Below are 19,152 nucleotides of genomic sequence, written 5' to 3'. Positions count from 1 at the left end.
TGCTTCTATTTCACATTTCCAGCATACATAATATTTTGCTTTTATTTGATTGATTTGTTAAAAATCATTTTGGTTACTTTTTTGTAGTTTCAATTTTCTCCTTCCTCTCCGAAAGGACGGAAATTGCTTCACTTAAGTAGGTCTTCCACAGGTGCAATGGCCTTTATCACCATCTTTTTGGTTATAGTCCTTAATTACATTACTGGCTCCTTGTTGCATAAATCCAGTAGTTATTTAAATATTATAAATATGCCTCTCAATCATCCTCAACAGCCCCAAATATCCTCCACTTCACACCATGCCCATCCTACCACAAATGGCTCCTATTCTCTATGCCAATCCAGGCCCCTCATTCATCCCCAGTTGTCTCACATATCTGCCATACTAACCCATGCTTGTCCACCCTCATTTTCTCCATGACAACTTGTACCCTATACTCCTCTCCAGCACAGTCCCTTTTAGTCCCTATGACTGCCAGCTCATGAACCATTGACTTATTTAGAGTCATAGAGATGTACAGCATGGAAACAGACCCTTTGGTCCAATCCGTCCATGCCGACCAGATATCCCAACCCAATCTAGTCCCACCTGCCAGCACCTGGCCCATATCCCTCCAAACCCTTCCTATTCATATACCCATCCAAATGCCTCTGAAATGTTGCAATTGTACCAGCCTCCATCACTTCCTCTGGCAGCTCATTCCATACACATACCATCCTCTGCGTGAAAAGGTTGCTCCTTAGGTCCTTTTTATAACTTTCCCCTCTCACCCTCAACCTATGCCCTCTAGTTCTGGACTCCCCCACCCCAGGGAAAAAAATCTTTGTCTACTTATCCTATCCATGCCCCTCATAATTCCATAGTTTCTTTTAGTTCCTATATCAAATCATGCCAACCCACATTCTACAATTATCACACTTTTCCCTTATAACCTCTCGTAAGGAGCCATGCCGCAATAAATTAAAGTAAAATAAGATACTTTCTGTAAGTACCCATTACAGATGAAAGATATTAAAAACGAATATGTGTGTGTGTGTTTATATAAAGGTCACGGGCTCACTATTTTTCTCTATTTTGGAGTAAAAATTGAGGTCTGCAGATGCTGGAGATCACAGCTGCAAATGTGTTGCTGGTCAAAGCACAGCAGGCCAGGCAGCATCTCAGGAATAGAGAATTCGACGTTTCGAGCGTATGCTCGAAACGTCGAATTCTCTATTTCTCTATTTTGGAGACCACCAGTTTGTTTTTCCATTGGTGTGGCTGATGTGATATATAGCTTCCGCAAGCAGTGAGGGTATCTGGAGAGACAGTTGGAAAGCAACATGTGCTGATGGGACTGAGGAAGCATCTCAGTGGACCCTCTGAACTGAGGCTACTGAAATCCCTTCCTGGTTTTTCCTTCCATTCTTCACATCCATTCTTTTCTTGACTGTGTCTATGTATGTTTACGCAGGTGGAAATTTATAAGTGGGGAGGGGAAGGCTTTTAATGAGTAGAATAATAGGTTAGCAGTTCATAATTCTTTCTGGATTAAAATGTGTTTATTTCTAACAAACAAACAGTCATTCTTGCTATGTACAGAAACCATACTGTCAACTTTGGTTTAAAAAATAGGTAAATCAGGAAATTTTGTGTTCTTGCTTCAAATCTTTAAGTTTTATGACAACAGCAGGAATAGCAGGGCTTGATTTCCAATACACTACCCCAGTGAGTTGTGATAACAGTTAATCCATTAATGACTTCTTGGAGGTGGTAATCAAACTGTGAATTTATAGCCCAAACTTGCTGAGATAATGACAGGTTGTGGAAGCAGTAAAACTGTAACAATGCTATAATGATGGCACTTAGTGCATTTTTCAACAACCCATTTTGGGGTGGCACAGCTGCCTCACAGTACCAGGGACCAAGGTTTGATTACAGCCTTGGGTGACTGTGTGGAGTTTGCATGTTCTGTTCGTGTCTATATGGGTTTCAACTGGGTACTCTGGTTTTCTCCCACAGACCAAAATGTACAGTTAGGTGGACTGGCTCACTTAAATCACCCAATAGTGTCCACGGATCTGCAAGTGAAGTGGGCTAGCATGGTAAACGCAGGAGTTACAAGGATTGGGTGGGATGTGTTTCCAGTGTCGACACAGACTTGATGGACCAAATCACCTCCTTTTGCACTCTACAGATTCTAGGATTTATTTCCTTGTTTTATCTTCTCAAATCCATTACCAACCCTTTCTGGGATTGAATTCCATTTGCTATTTCTTTGCCCACCTGACCTATCTTTATACCTTAGCTCCATGCATAACTTCATGGAAATTTTAATTGGGTACTGATAATACAATAAGAATAGTAAATAACAATTTTCCTGCATATTTTTTGTCAACTAAAAACTGGTTTCGTGGATTTGATTGTTCTTTGAACCACAAATAACTGTTTTTGACTCACACATGAAACTCAACAGGAAATCATCAGCATGCCACTTAACCTAGTGGGAAGACCATTGCATCTAAATCACAATCTGTTTTCTCATAGTGTATCAGGGATTAGTCAATTATAAATAAGGTATGATGTGCATATTTGTTTATCCAAAACTGTATGTGGAGTACCTACTGTAGAAACATTTTCATCTCCACTAAAATTACATTAGTTTATTAAGTCACTAATTTATTAAGTCACCAATGTGACTAAACAACGTTAAAAGGTAAGCTAAGAAATGGAAAATTATGTGAAGGGAGTTGGTAAAGGAAGACTGAAGTCACATTGTAACAGATACAAAAAGTTTGGCATTATTCTTCAACAACCGTTGAATAGGGACACACTGACAACAGTGGTAACGTTACTAGTCCAATAATCCAGAACCTGCAGACAATACTCTCAAGGCCAATGGAGAAATCTGAATTCAATTTTTAAAAACTGGTGTTAAAAGCTATCCGAATGCTTAACGGCGCCCATTGCTGATAGGTATAAAACCCAAACAGCGTCTCTTAGGGAAAGAAATCTGCCGTCCTTACCTGGCCTAGCCTGCAGATCCACAGCAATGTGATCGAATCTTTAACTGCATTCAAATATGATTGTGGACTAGCAGCAAATACTGGATTTGCAAGCATTCTACACACAAGCAAAAAAAGAGATGTGCTCAGGTCATATCTAGCCCGTTTCAACCCCTGAGTGTTTGGATTGCGCCGACTCTCAATTCCAATATGGCGCCGTTACAAACAGTGTAAACGAAAGGCACGTGCCGAAAAGCCCAGCCGAGGAGGCGGGAAACGCCGCGAGCTCAGGGGCGCGAGGGCCAGGCTGAGCAGGAGGGAGTCATGGGGCGGGGCGAAGCGAAGACAGAACAAGAATGAGCGGCAGCCAGCGCGCGCGCGCGCGCGGTGGGTTCGGGGTGACGTCAAGTTGCTCGCGAAGCGCGCCGCCGGATTCCGGAGTGGTGGTTGCGCGTGCGCGAGCTTTCCGATGTCGTGGGGAGACTGAGTGTGAATGTGAGTGAGAGAGCCACCGGGCAAGAACTATGGAAGGGGTCCTTGGTCGGCGGCGATGGCGGCGCTTTCCCCTGTACGCGAGGTACCGACCCTCGGTGAGAGGTCTCTTCGGCAACTACCGCTCCTTGTCGCTCGTAGCTTCGCTGCTGTTATGTCTCCCGGCTCCTGGCTGCCTGTCTGGTGAGTAGCGGTCCCCGCTCCGTTGTTCGCTTTAAGATGTAAACCCATTACTTGTACTGGCTTCCCCCCACACCTCGCATTTCTTTTTGTGTTCATTTGTATCGCATTTTTGTCTGTTCTTTATTTGCTTTGAGATCCCTTAGTCTGTGTGGCATAAACGATATTGTTTAAAACCCCATGGAGTTTGTTAATTGTCCTGAACAGCAGTGATGTGGCTAGCTGGGTGATCTCCAAATTTTTTTTTCGTTGTTGCTGATCGGGTCGTATTATTTGCACCCGGAGGTTTTATAATGTGGGAGTGGTCAAGATTTTACTTGTAAAGTTTATGGGGTTTAAATTGAGCGTTATAGGTACCGTGTGTGTCCTTTGTGGTCTGTTACCAACTCTGCAATATTTGTGCTTATCTTGTGCCCAAAATTGTGGACCTGCCCTGATTACCTTGAATTAAAAATAAAACGATGCCAGTGGTTGGGTGAGTAAATCCACATGGCGATGATGTTGCATGAAACCACACATGTGTGTGCCAGGGTTGCTTTATCAGTCTTGGCAGATCTCTGTCCGGCTGACTGTAAAATTGGTTTTGGATGACGGGTGGAAAAGATCCAGCTTCTCAGTTTGCTCATTGACTCATGGTGGCGAAGGCAGGCGTGTGTATCAGATGAAGGCAAATGGTTTACACTTCCTATAGTGCCAATACTGATTGTCTGGACCATGCCTTAAAAAGTGTCACTTGGCTGAGATAATTGGAGGGCTGTTGACAACGAGCAACACCTTATTCCAAAAGATTACTGGCTCTTGCCTCTGGAGAGGAGAATGACAATTTGAAACCAAAATGAATGTGAATGTGGATGGTTCCTTTCTATATGAGGCAAATAATTTTGATCAGCTTACAAGCATACTTGGAAATATCTGCTGTAAGATTTGTTTTTTGCTAGTTTGTTCTACTTGAGGCAGGGAGAGTAGAAAATGTCAACCTGTATTTTTCAGCTGAGCGACTATTCCTATATTTCTTGTTATTTGACATAGATAAGTAAGAGGCTAAAAGAACGTAGCAAGTCAAGCAGCATCAAGAGGTGGAGAAGTGTTCATTTTGGGTGTAACCTGTCTTCAGGACTGGGGTGGGTGTAAGGGGAACTCAGATAAAATGGGGGGTGGGCAGGGAGGGTGGGATGGTGAGTTTAGGGTAGTTGAACACAGGTAGAGGGTACAACCTGGTTGATTGATAGGAGGAATGAATCTGGTTGGTCCTTGCAGAAGGCACAGAGAGAGGTGGGGAGGGGAAAGTGTTCTTTGTGGAGGGGTCTAATTGGAGTTGGCAGAAGTGATTAAGGATTAAGAACAGGGAATGGAGGTGGTGTGATGGAGAACTGTTTGGATGATGGGGGTAGAAAGCATGTTGTTCAAAATAGGTGGACATCTGGGATTCCTGGGAGTGGAATGTCTCCTCGTCCAAACAAGTGTGGCGGAGGTTGAGAAATTGGGAAAATGGGATGGAGGTCTTGCAGGATACTGGATGGGAGGATGTGTAGTCCAGGTAGTTATGAGTCTGTGGGTTTATAGCCACCTAGACAGCCCTCCACTGCACCTCTTCCATTCCCTGCTCCACTGTTCTAAACCACCCCCTCTAAATGCAATAAAGACAGGGTTCACCCTTGTCCTCATCTACCATTCCCACCAGTCTCCGCATCCAACGTATCATCCTTAAACATTTCCGCCAATTCTGATTAGATCCCACCACCAAGAACATCTTCCCTTCCCCATCCCTTTCTGTCTTCCCCAAAGTTTCCTTTGCCCATCCTTGGGTTGCGCCAATCTCCCCACCGAACACCCACATAATCCCCTGCAACCATAAAAGATGCAAAACCTGCTGGCACACCACAACCACCACCTCATCTCCCTCCACGGCCCCAAACAGTCCTTCCAGGTGAGACAGAGGTTCACTTGCCTCTTCTCCAACCTAGTTTACTGTATTTGGTGCTCCCAATATGGTCCTCAGTACATCAATGAGACCAAATGTAAACTAAGGACATGTTTCACCAAGCATCTTAGCTGGGCCCGCAGGGACTGACCTCACCTCCCAGTCACCACCCACTTCAAGTTCCCTTCCCACCCCCTTTCCAACATGACCATCTGTGGCCTCCTCCATTGCCACAGTGAATCAGACTGCAAAGTGGAGGAACAACACCTCATCTTCCACCTGGGCTGCTTACAGCCTGGAGGACTCAACATTGTGTTGTCTAATTTCAAATAACCTCCCTTTCCATCCCCCGACTCTCTTCCCAGCTCCTCTCCCTTTCTTCCACTCCTCTGATTGATCCCTCCTTCCAGCTACCAACTGGACTCATTCCTCCCATTGATCAACTATGTCGTACCCTCTACCTGTGTTCACCTATCCCTATCTTACGCGATGACCTGTCCACCTCCTGAAGTTTGCTGTGTTCTTCTAGCCACTTGCTTGTCCACTTTGGATTCCAGCATTTGCAGTTTTTCAAGTGACAGTCTACTGTTAACTTGACTGCATGTGTATAGTGAATTTCTTCTCACAAGCAATTTAGATTGTGATTTATTTTTAAAGTTTATACCCAGTATTGTCATTCCTACACCTAACTTCTCTCCAATTATTCCATCTTGGATATACAGACATTATTCTCCTATCTGCTGATATGTGTATAAATGGTGCAGAAATGATGGTTGAACTTAGTGGGTCTTTTCTGTCACTCAGCACAATGAAGTTGTGAAATCAATAGAACATGTTCACATATAGGTGAGTTCCTGATAAAATTGAAGGCTCATTGGATGGAAATAGCAGTGGTATAAACAATAATATAAACTTTGGTTTTAGCACCATGACATCAATGGGCAAATTCTGAGAGTTTGTTTGCAATAATGGGATGTTTGGTCCAAGACTTGAGAGTTTAACAAAATATTGTGTCCATTTATTTCTCTTCTTATTTTTATATAACATATGAATCGGTCGTATGTCAGTTCTTTAGGGCTGATGAGATATTCAGTCTCTTAAAAAAACAACGGAATAGCAACATTGAATACATGTGGAACAATGAATATAAGTATTGGGTTGCAACGTTATTACCTAATTGAAGGCTTCAGATATCTTTGCTGTTGTGAGATTTATAAGTATCATGTTCAATTGCAAGATTGGGTTACAGTTATTGAGCCCTCTACAAGGTATCCTGTTTTCAGTAATGTTAACTGCTGTTTATTTTCTTTAAAGTAAAATGTAAATTGTAGTTTTATTGATGTGTTCCTTCGCTGTTTGAAAATCATAATATGGAAGATTTATCTATTAAACATAAACCATATCAGAATTTCACTTGTTCTTACCTGAGAGGAAAGCCATCTGTGAAGCCGTTACTTTTGTTCTTTGCCCCCATTCAATGAACTGTACCCTTATGTTTCCTTGGTACTGAAAATCTCCAGTCCTCTACTCACCCAATAGACTGTCAATCCATAATTCTTTCTCAATTAATCCAAGACAATCCATTCGCTGAGAATGACTTCTTTTGCCATCAAATCTCTGAGTAGTTTCCTGCTCTGCACTCTTAACAATGTTATTAATGGTTCTATTTAACTCAGCCTATAGAATTTTGCCTTTCTGTACTGTCATCATTATCATCAGTATTTTTCAAAATGCATGCCTTTGATCTATTTCTCTTCTGTTCATATACTGTCTTTCTGTAGATTGTTTATGACCTAAGCAGGGAAAGCTAATGAATAATTTCCAACCTTAAACCTTTGTAAGGTCACCCCTCAGTCTCTGAAGCTCAAGGGAAAATAGCCCCAGCCTGTTGAGCTGCTCCCGATAGCTCAAACATTCCAACCAAGGATGTTGGAACCATGGTTAGGGTAAATAGACAAGGTCTGCTCCGTGGGATGGGGGAGTCCAAAGCTAGAGGGCATAGATTTAAAGTGAGAGAGAGGAAAGATTTTAAAGAATTTAAGGGGCAATTTTTTCACACAGAGGATGGTGCGAGTATGGAATGAGCTGCCAGAGGAAGTGGTGAATGCTGGTACAGTTACAACATTTAAAAGACACTTGGATGGGTATATGAATAGGAAGGCAAAAGGGAGGACTAAAGATGCTGGAGATTAGAATGGAGAGTGTGGTGCTGGAAAAGCACAGCAGGTCAGGCAGCATCCAAGAAGTAGGAAAATCAGCGTTTCGGGCAAAAGCCCTTCATCAGGACATAGGGTTGAGGGGGAAGTGGGCTAAATGCTGACAAGTGAGATTAGATTAATGTAGGATATCTGGTCGGCATAGACGAGTTTCCGTGCTGTACATCTCTATGACCATAAATCCCTTCAAAATAGCTTATATGAATCCATTTTGTATAACTTCTTATTTTTCATCTGGCTCTTTTAACCATGCATTCCCTGCTTGGTCTATCTTCTGTTTTGCAGTTTCTGGCAACTTTTTAATAGTTCTCTTACCCCTCCTAACACTGGCCCCCTAGCTAGTATTGCTGTTTCAATCTTTTATGCTCCTGGCCCCATGTAATTCTATTTGATTTCCTTGTGGATCCACTCTTGCCCTGCTCCTCATTCCATGATAACATAATATAGGTGATCAGCCTTCATAAGTACATTGAACGCACTAAGCAAAACTTTCTCCACTGCTGTCAGGCTGCTTCTGTAACATTGATTAATCTCAGTCTTGTGCACTTCTGAATGATTCAATTTTCAATCAGTTAAATATTGGGAAGACTGAACCCACATTTACAACTTGTACCAACAACTTTTACTCTGTTGATATTGATTTCTGTTCTGGTTCTGATCACTGGCAGTTTGTCAGAAAGTGTAAAACCTCACAATCTAAGTAATATTTTCTTCCAGCTGCATCATTGCTCACCTCTGCCTCTTGACTACTCTCAGTGTTGCCATAATTCTTACTCTTTTATTGTCACCTTTTTTTGTTTTAATTGATCTATGCCTTTATACCAACCTCTCATTATGACCTCCCTTTAAAATGATCAATTTAACTGCTTGTATTGTTCTTGCACCATTTTCTGTTGACCCATTTTCCTGTGACCTTGCTGATCTCCACAGGCTACATGATAATTTGCTGAATTTAGCATTTTGTCCTCTGCTACAAATTTACAATGGCCTTGCTCCATCATACAGATACAATTGTGTTATTTTTTTGCATTCTATTTCAAGTGCTATGGTTCTGTGACCCTAGCTAGCTGCATATTGTTTTTCCCTATCACCCTTTTCTATTTTTACACCTTTAGTAACCTTAGGCTCACATTCGGGTTGGGGTTAGGGTTCTTCCAGCCTGCTGCCTGTCTACTTAGGCTCACTTTGGCATGCTCTTCCTGAATACCTTTACCCTTTTCTAACACTTTGGCCTCAAAGACCCCAATGAAAAATCGATCTTTTTGATCGCAGTTTTTGTTTAGTCATGGGATTTGGGTGTCACTGGTTCGGCCAGCATTTATTGCCCAGGGACGCTCTTGTTGCTGGAAAGTAATACAAGGAAGCTGACCCAGCGTCAGTGAAGGATTGGTAATGTACTTCAAAGTCAGGATAGTGAGTGGTTGAAGATGATTTTATAGATGGTAGTGTTGTTGAAGGAGATTTGATAAGTTACTGCAGTGCACTTTGTATGCCCATGTTTTGGTGGTGCTAATACAAGCACCATCTGGTTTCCCTGGATGGTGACAAGCTTATTGAGTGGTGTTGGAACTGCACCGATCCAGCAAGTGGAGAATATTCTGTTATAGTATTGACTTGTGTCTTGTGGACAGTTGACAGACTTTGGAATGACATGGTGGTTAGTTATCCATCGCAGAGTATCCTGACTTTAACTTGCTTTCGTAGCCATAGTATTTATATGCCAGGTCAATTTCGATTTCTGATCAATGGTAAGGTCTGGAATTTTGGAGATTCAGCAAAGAAAAGATGACTAAATTTAGAACATAGAACATTACAACGCACTGCAGGGCCTTTGGCCTTCAATATTGTGCCAACCTGTGGAACCAATCTGAGGCCCATCTAACCTACACTAGTCCATTTTCATCTATATGTTTATTCAATAACCATTTGACTGTCCTTAAAGTTGGCGAGTTTACTACTGTTTCAGGCAGACTGGTCCACGCCTTTACTACTCTCCGAGTAAAGAAACTAGCTCTGACATCTGTCCTGAATGTATCACCCCCTCAATTTAAAGCTACGCCCCCTCGTGCTAGCCAGCAAAGATGGCTAATCTTTTTTGAAGGAGATAGCCATTGCCCAAATTTTTACCTCAGTTGATGGTGATAAAATAAAATTAGGTACCAGAGTGAAACTTGGGTTAGTACACCACACGTTTTTTTCTGCAATTTGTTAATTGAGGTGGTCACTCACTGAGCGTATTTACAAGAGCTTGTCAATGTACTTTTAACAAAAGAAAGTTTTATTACACACAAAAGGAAAGGAACAAACTCTTTTACACTTTACAATAACTAACTGAAAGGTTTTATCACAGAATAAACTCTTTAATTCTCAATGGTCTTATGATATCTTATCCTCAGTGAAGGGCCACTGTTTTTCAGAGTTTTTGTTCTGTAGGCACTACTATAATCAGTTTCCTTCCGCAGACTTTGCATTTATTTGATGCTGTATTCTTTAGTTAATGTCTCTTCATGAGATCCTTAAGCTGCTAATTACAGCTCTGTTTCTCCTTTTGCGTGAGTTAAGGGACACATGTTTTCAACAGTTATGCAGGATGTCTTCCTCTGAGGCCTTTTCAGCCATCTGTTTCTGGAGCTTTTCCCTTACTAAGCCACTCCAAGGAATTTTCTTTTGCCCTGATTCTGTTATGGAGATTGTTGAATTCCACTGCTGAACGTGCAGGCCTTTATTTTCTCAATGGACTCCTTGCCCAGATCTTGCTGCATTTGGACATGGGTGTTTGAGAAGTGGCAAGTGGCACTGAATGTTGTGCAATCATCAATGAACATCCCATTTTATGATGGATGGAGGTTTATTGATGAAGTATGTGAAGATAATTGGGCCTTGGGCAAACACTGAAGAACCTTGTAGTGATGTCCTGGGGCTGAAATGACTGATCTTCAACAACCACAACCATCTGTCTTCTAGATATGACTCCAATAATTGAGACAGTTCCCCGTTTTCCATATACTCTTGTTTTAGTAAGGCAAGTTGATGTTGTATTTGGTCAAATGCTGACTTGATGTTAAGGTCATTTACTATCACCGCACCTATGGAGTCCAGCATTTTTGTCCATGTTTGGACCAAGATTGTGATAGGTGAGGAGTTGAGTGATCTTGGTGAGATCCAAGCTGAGCATCAGTGAGCAGGTTGTTGCTGAACAACTGCAGCGTAATAGCACTATTAATGATACCTTCCATCATTTACTGATGATTGACAGTACACTGAAATGATAATTAGATTGGTGTAGGGAGAGAGAGGGCAGACGGTCAGTCATTTGGAGATGGTGCTTGGGCTCCCATCAATGTCCAGGACTGTTCTCGACAGCATTTCCGTCAGCCAAGTTCATTTTTAATCATTGTAATCAAAAGACACGATCAGTGTTGAATCACTTCTTTGATATAATGTTTCTATCATGACCTTGACATTTTCTTCGGATAATCCGAAATTCGGATAATTGATATTTAGATAATTGAAGTTCCTCTGTGTTACATGGGTACTACTTTTGAGTGACTGAAATCTATGCCAGTCAAAGTTTGTACTGTATCACTGGAAGCCCACTTGATCTCTAAATGAATAAAGTAAAAGACACAACGGAATTTAGTAATTACCCGATAAAGAAAATAGAAACGAAAATGAATTAGTAATTATACTGTCTGCCTTTTTTGTTATTGTCTGTAGTGGTTCTGTTCGCCGAGCTGGAAGTTTTGGTTGCAAACGTTTTGTCCCCTGGCTAGGAGACATCATCAGTGCTCTGGAGCCTCCTGCGAAGCGCTTCTTTGATGTTTCTTCCGGCATTTATAGTGGTCTGTCCTTGCCGCTTCCGGGTGTCAGTTTCAGCTGTCTGCTGTAGTGATTGGTATATTGGGTCCAGGTCGATGTGTCTGTTGATGGAGTTTGTGGATGAATGCCATGCCTCTAGGAATTCCCTGGCTGTTCTCTGTCTGGCTTGCCCTATGATAGTAGTGTTTTCCCAGTCCAATTCATGTTGCTTGTTGTCTGAGTGTGCGGCTACTAGGGATAGCTGGTCATGTCGTTTCGTGGCTAGTTGGTGTTCATGTATGCGGATTGTTAGCTGTCTTCCTGTTTGTCCTATATAGTGTTTTGTGTAGTCCTTGCATGGTATTTTATAAACTACATTAGTTTTGCTCATGTTGGGTATTGGTTCCTTTGTTCTAGTAAGTTGTTGTCTGAGCGTGGCTGTTGGTTTGTGTGCCGTTATGAGTCCTAGGGGTCGCAGTAGTCTGGCTGTCAGTTCTGAAACGCTCCTGATGTATGGTAGTGTGGCTAGTCCTTTTGGTTGTGGCATGTCCTCGTTCCGTGGTCTATCTCTTAGGCATCTGTTGATAAAGTTGCGCGGGTATCCGTTTTTGGCGAATACCTTGTATAGGTGTTCCTCTTCCTCTTTTCGCAGTTCTGGTGTACTGCAGTGTGTTGTAGCTCTTTTGAATAGTGTCCTGATGCAGCTTCGTTTGTGTGTGTTGGGGTGGTTACTTTCATAGTTTAGGACTTGGTCTGTGTGTGTTGTTTTCCTGTGTACCCTTGTGGTGAATTCTCCGTTTGGTGTTCTCTGTACTATCACGTCTAGGAATGGGAGTTGGCTATCCTTTTCAAAGAAGCGCTTCGCAGGAGGCTCCAGAGCACTGATGATGTCTCCTAGCCAGGGGACGAAACGTTTGCAATCAAAACTTCCAGTTCGGCAAACAGAACCACTACAACAAGCACCCGAGCTACAAATCTTCGCACAAACTTTGTTATTGTCTCTTTTATTTAAAAAAAACTTACCTTGGCACGGCAGCTGAGGGCTAGACTGGAATCCTAGAACGGAGCGGAACAGCCAGCAGACCAGAATCCTGCAACGGAGAGGGATGGCCAAAAGAACGGAGTGGGACGGCTGTCAGACTGGAGTCCTGTAGTGGAACAGGATGGCTGGCAGACTGGAGCCCTGGAACAGCTTTACAAAAAGTGAATATTAATTGTACTAATTATAGTGCCTGTTCAATAATGAACTCTGAAGCCTCACATCTGTGTGAATTATGTGAAGAACTAGGGTCGACTTTTACATGAGATATATGGAAAATTCCAGATATTTTGGCCAAAAATAGGGGGTCCACTTTTACATAAGATCGACTTTTACTCGCGTATGCTGTATATGGTATAAAGCGGGAGCAAGAAGTACTTGGTGTGGAAAGAGCTGTGAGACTGATCAGTCAGTAAAATAACTAGGGAAAGGTGTATTTCACCAACAAATGTGGATCCAACTTCACATCACATGTTGCTTGCCTTGCTTTTCCAAACTCCTAGTGTATTCCTAACCCGATTAGTGAATAATATGTACATTTACCTTTGGAGATTTTCAGTTTGAACTTCCAAGCCAGCAGCTTCTCAACTGAAGCATTCACGTGCAGTGTAGGATTTCATGCGGGTGGGAGCAGACTGGATTGGTGTTGAAACCACCTATCTTTCAATATTGTGGGTGGCACGGTGGCACAGTGGTTAGCACTACTGCCTCACAGCGCCAGAGACCTCGCGTTCAATTCCCGCTTCAGGCGACTGACTGTGTGGAGTTTGCACATTCTCCCAATGTCTGCGTGGCTTTCCTCCGGGTGCTCCGGTTTCCTCCCACAGTCCAAAAATGTGCAGGTTGGGTGAATTGACTATGCTAAATTGCCTGTAGCGTTAGGGACAGGGGTGAATGTAGGGGAATGGGTCTTGGTGGGTTGCGCTTCGGCGGGTTGGTGTGGACTTGTTGGGCCGAAGGACCTGTTTCCATACTGTAAGTCACCTAATCTAATCTAATCATTTAAAGCTCCTGAAACCACTTTCATAGCTCCCAAGTAAACATAATTGCCTTAGTTAAACATAATCACCTTTTTTAAGTGGGTGAGGAATTACTTTGTCAGGTGGGTCAGGGTTCTGGTGTCTTCTAAATGGGCAGGATAGGGTGGCAGAAAAGTGGGTGGATGTTTATGACAAATCGGGTGGGTTGGCTATTGGAGATGGCCTGTGTTTTTCCGGAATATATTTGTTGTGATCTTGAGGAATGTGTCGAGCACAAATTGTGCCTCTACAAGTCAGGGATTGGCTTATGTTTGTGAGGTGGGAGATGTTATCTGCTAATAATGTCTAATGGAACGCCTCCGATTGAATAGAATGAGGAAACAGATCTTGGATATAATAGTTTTTATTTGTGATTTTGTTGATTTTTGTTGATTATTGTGATTTTGTTATATAACCATGTACAGTGAGATCTGACATTTTTGAGTGGTAAACTGAAATAAAACTGTCACTGGGAGCATGACAGAAGACTTGAACTGTAAACAACGGAGGAGGATTGAATCTTGGGGAAGCAAGGATTGGCTCTCTGGCTTCATACTTGTGTCCATTTTCCAGTAATATGCCAACTGTTTTCGTCTCCCAAAATATCCTTCCAATAAACTTTTTAATTGGTGTAGTGGCAATAACTGTGATTCTAAGCTACTCTGACACACTTAGCTGCAGCATCTTTCAACAAACTGGTCAATGCATTTTTGGGGTTGCTATCTGCGTGTTAAAGCCTATTAATGCTGAAATTAAATTTTGTGTGTTTTTTAAGAATTTTACACATTTTCTGGGTTCCAATGCTCGTCTCTGTAAAGACAGAAAAGTTAATTCCCTGAAGTCCCTCCTTGCTGATTGCAAGCAAGATTTTTAGAGTTCTACTCTGTAGCATCTATTGCTTAATTTGTAAAATAGAACCACATATATTTGAACAGTTATAGTTCAGTAAGTCAGTCAGTCACTGGATGCTCAGACTATAATGGGGCTTCTGCTATCCATGATTCTTCCTCAAAAGATTGGAATGTAGTGGCGTAAGCTAGTGTAAGTTTAAAAAAAAATTCTAGTTTAAGAATACATGCTTTGTAGCTGCTGTAAAAAGAAACTTACTTGTGTATCTACTGTCAGGAACAGAGCATTCTTCCAGCTTTCTGTCCTGCCCTGTACTATCTGTGGAGGTGTTGGCTGGTGAAGTCTATACTATGTGTTACAGCTCAAAAGTGTAACATTTTATGTTTTCCTTCCTTTTAAATTGAGAGAATTTTAGAACTTTGTTGTCTTGAAGAGGAATCAAGAGGAAATAAATGAGCTTTGTTTTCTTAATGGCTAATATCGTATCTACAGAGCTGCACAGCTATCTGTACTCTCACAAACTGATAATTTTTAATCGTGAGGTACTCTCCCTGTTGTCTGAATTCTCTGTCCAGTTGGTCTTCAATTAGCTTTTTAATTAATATTTTGAGAGGTTGAATTTTTTAAAATTTTCAGTTGATATTTTATAGATTATAGTTTATAGTCTGCCTCTGTTACTGTGTTCTGAATTTGGATCCATCAAAGTCTTTTAATTGATCAGCTATTACAAATGTTATCTTCTTTACATGCAAAACTGGGCATGGATATTGTGGAATTGAATAACTCAATCGATATTTATTACAAATATTATTTACCAACACCACATTAGCATTACAAATACTGTCTGCCCGAGGAATATTCAGCTATTATGTTACAACAGTATGAGGGGCATGGATAGGATAAGTAGGCAAAGTCTTTTCCCTGGGGTCAGGGAATCCAGAACTAGAGGGCATAGGTTTAGGGTGAGAGGGGAAAGATATAAAAGAGACCTAAGGGGCAACTTGTTCACGCAGAGGGTGGTACGTGTATGGAATGAGCTGCTAGAGGATGTGGTGGAGGCTAGTACAATTGCAACATTTGAGGCATTTGGATGGGTATATAAATAGGAAGGGTTTGGAGGGATATGGGCCAGGTGCTGTCAGGTGGAACTAAATTGGGTTAGGATATCTAGTTGGCATTGGGTTAGACCAAAGGGTCTGTTTCCATGCTGTACATCTCTATGACTCTATAATAGAGGAACATGAACTGAGGTAAGATAGTTATTTGTTCAGGTGATACAGTGATGATGTCTTGAGTACAGTCTCTTAAAGGCATAATAACATCCAGGCTGAGACATATTGCAACAGGATATTCTGGGAGTTATGGATGGGGGATGGTAGGATGGTGTTCAAAGTGTTGAGACCATTTTTTTGTATTGTTTTTGGTTTGGAACTGAATTGCAGTTGAGAATTGAACTTTGAACAGTGAATAGCAGCTCATTGTAAATAAAGGGGAGAACAAAATACAGATGTTTGCTCTTGGGAACTGGCCTGGTTTAATTACTGCTCCAGGAAGACTACAGATAAACCAATGCTGAGATGTTATGCTCTGGCAGCTGGTTAGATGTTGAATTGGTCAATGAAAGGATGAAAAAGATATAGAGACCAGAAGGTGAACTGGTTTTGACTGCATTTTTGGGCATAAGTTAGACTGCTGCTTTTGAAGTTACAGGACTTCGTTTTTTTTTGGTTTTGCTCTGTTATTGACTTGTTGAAAGCCCTGAAAAACTAATCCCATCCATAAAAACTCAGAAAGGTGCCTGGAGGTCTGCAGACGCTGTTTGCATTGACCAGCGACTTTGGAATTCAAGCAAGATCCAGTCTTAACTACCTGTAATATAACACATTGGATTTTATGAAAGCTTGGTATTCAGTATTGAAATGATTATCGAATGCTGAAAAACGTGTTGCTGGAAAAGCGTAGCAGGTCAGGCACCATCCAAAGAGCAGGAGAATCGATGTTTTGGGCATAAGCCCTTCTTCAGGACTGGCTGAACTTTTTCTCATGGTTATCGAATGGGCAATTTATAAGGTTTTTTAAAAAAAGAATCATCCCTTAACTGTCTTTCATAGTGTGAGAGTGGGTATTGATAATTGAAGAAATTTGGGCCTAGATAATAGATCTGAATTAGATTGTCTTGTAGTTCATGTGTTTTCTACTAAAGTTACATTAATAATAACTTAGAGTCATAGAGATGCACAGAAACATGTCCTTCGGTCCAACTTGTCCATGCCGACCAGATATCCCAACCCAATCTCGTCCCACCTGCCAGCACCTGACCAATATCCCTCCAAGTCCTTCCTGTTTGTATACCCATCCAGATGCCTTTTAAATGTTGCAATTGTACTAGTCTCCACCACTTCCTCTGGCAGCACATTCCACACACTTACCACCCTCTTCTTGAAAATGTTGCCCCCCAGGTCTCTTATATATCTTTCCCCTCTCACCCTAAACCTATGTCCCCGAGTTCTGAACTTGGCTATCCCAGGGAAGAGACTTTGTCTATTTACCCTATCCATGCCCCTCATGATTTTGTAAAAATCTGTAAGGTCACCCCTTAGTCTCCGACACTCCAGGGAAAACAGCCTTAGCCGATTCAACCTCTCCCTGTAGCTCAAATCCTCCAACCCTGGCAACATCCTTGTAAATCTTTCTGAACCCTTTCAAGTTTCACAACATCTTTCCGATAGGAAGGAGACCAGATTTGCACGCAATATTCCAACAGTGGCCTAACCAATGTCTTGTACAGCTGCAACATGACCTCTCAATTCCTGTGCTCAATACTATGACCAATAAAGGAAAGCATACCAAATGCCGCCTTCACTATCCTATCTAGCTGTAACTCCACTTTCAGGGAACTATGAACCTGCACTCCAAGGTCTCTTTGTTCAGCAACCCTCCCGAGGACCTTACCATTAAGTGTATAAGTCCTGCTAAGATTTGTTTTCCCAAAGTGCAGCACCTCGCATTTTATCTAAATTAAACCCCATCTGCCCCTTCTCAGCCTATTGGCCCATCTGATCAAGATCCCGTTGTAATCTAAGGTGATCTTCTTCGCTGTCCACTATACCTCCAATTTTGGTGTCATCTGCAAACTTACTAACTATATTTCTTGTGCTCACATCTAAATCATTTATATAAATGACGAAAAAAATGGATCCAGCACCGATCTTTGTGGTGCTCCACTGGTCACAGGTGTTCAGTCTGAAAAACATTCCTCCACTACCACCCTCTGTCTTCTACCTTTTGAGCCAGTTCTGTATCCAAATAGCTACTTTCTCTGTATTCCGCGAGCTGTAAACTTGCTGATCAGTCTCCCATGGGAAACCTTGTTGAACGCTTCACTGAAGTCCATATAGATCACATCCACCGCTCTGCCCTCATCAATCTTCTTTGCTACTTCTTCAAACAAAACTCCATCAAGTTCGTGAGACATGATTTCCCACACAGAGAGCAGTGTTGACTATCCCTAATCAGTCCTTGCCTTTCCAAATACATGTACGTCCTGTCCTTCAGGATTCCCTCCAATAACTTGCCCAGCAGCGACGTCAGGCTTACCGATCTATAGTTCCCTGGCTTGTCCTTACCACCCTTCTTAAACAATTGCACCACGTTAGCCAATCTCCAGTCTTCCGGCACCTCACCTGTGACTATCGATACAAATGTGTCAGCAAGGGGGCCAGCAATCACTTCTCTAGCTTCCCTCAGAGTTCTAGGGTACACCTGATCAGGTCCAAGGGATTTATCCACTCCTATGTGTTTCAAGACATCCAGCACATTGTCCTCTGTAACATGGACATTTTTCAAGGTGTCACCATCTATTTCCCTACATTCTAGACCTTACATGTCCTTTTCCACAGTATACACTGATGCAAAATGCTCATTTTGTATTTTCTCCCATCTCCTGCGGTTCCACACAGTCACCCTTGCTGATCCTTGAGGGGCCCTATTCTCTCCCAAGTTATTCTTATGTCCTTTAATGTATTTGTAAAAACCCTTTGGATTCTCTTTAACCCTATTTTCCAAAGCTATCTCATGTCCCCTTTTTGCCCTCCTGATTTTCCTCTTATGTATACTCCAATACTCTTCCAAGGATTCAGTTGATCTATCTTGTCTATACCTGACATATGCTTCCTTCCTTTTCTTAACCAAACCCTCAATTTCTTTCGTCATCCAGGATTCCCTATACTTACCAGCCTTTCCTTTCCTCCTAACTGGAATATACTGTCTTTGGACTCTCGTTATCTCATTTTTGAAGGCGTCCCATCTTCCAGCCTTTCCTTTACCTGCAAACATCTACCCCCAATCAACTTTGAACGTTCTTGCCTACTACCGTCAAAATTGGCCTTCCTCAAATTTAGATCTTCAACTTTTAGATCTGGTCCATCCTTTTCCATCACTATTTTAAAACTAATAGAATTATGGTCACTCGCCCCAAAGTGTTCCCCCACTGACATCTCAGTCACCTGCTCTGCCTTATTTCCCAAGAGTAAATCAAGTTTTGCACCCTCTCTAGTAGGTACATCCACGTATTGAATCAGAAAATTTTCTTGGGCGGCACGGTGGCTCATTGGTCAGCACTGCTGCCTCTCAGCACCAGGGTCCCAGGTTTGAT

The 19,152-nt window shown here is 42.0% G+C and overlaps 1 protein-coding gene across 1 annotated transcript in view; it reads left to right on the top strand.

The window, feature by feature from the left end:
- The first annotated feature begins 3,467 nt into the window (after positions 1-3,467).
- Positions 3,468-19,152, top strand: part of si:ch211-1e14.1 (UPF0606 protein KIAA1549) — a 257,773-nt gene continuing 242,088 nt past the window's right edge. Inside the window, exon 1 of the mRNA XM_060839554.1 lies at positions 3,468-3,659. Coding sequence (XP_060695537.1) covers positions 3,509-3,659 — 151 coding nt within the window. The 5' untranslated portion in view covers positions 3,468-3,508. The remainder of the gene's footprint in view (positions 3,660-19,152) is intronic.

Source organism: Hemiscyllium ocellatum, chromosome 19 (assembly GCF_020745735.1).
Source record: "Hemiscyllium ocellatum isolate sHemOce1 chromosome 19, sHemOce1.pat.X.cur, whole genome shotgun sequence".
In the NCBI taxonomy this organism is placed as follows: domain Eukaryota; kingdom Metazoa; phylum Chordata; class Chondrichthyes; order Orectolobiformes; family Hemiscylliidae; genus Hemiscyllium; species Hemiscyllium ocellatum.
The sequence above is the reverse complement of the archived record's forward strand: the minus strand, read 5'-3'. Positions and strand labels throughout refer to the sequence as shown.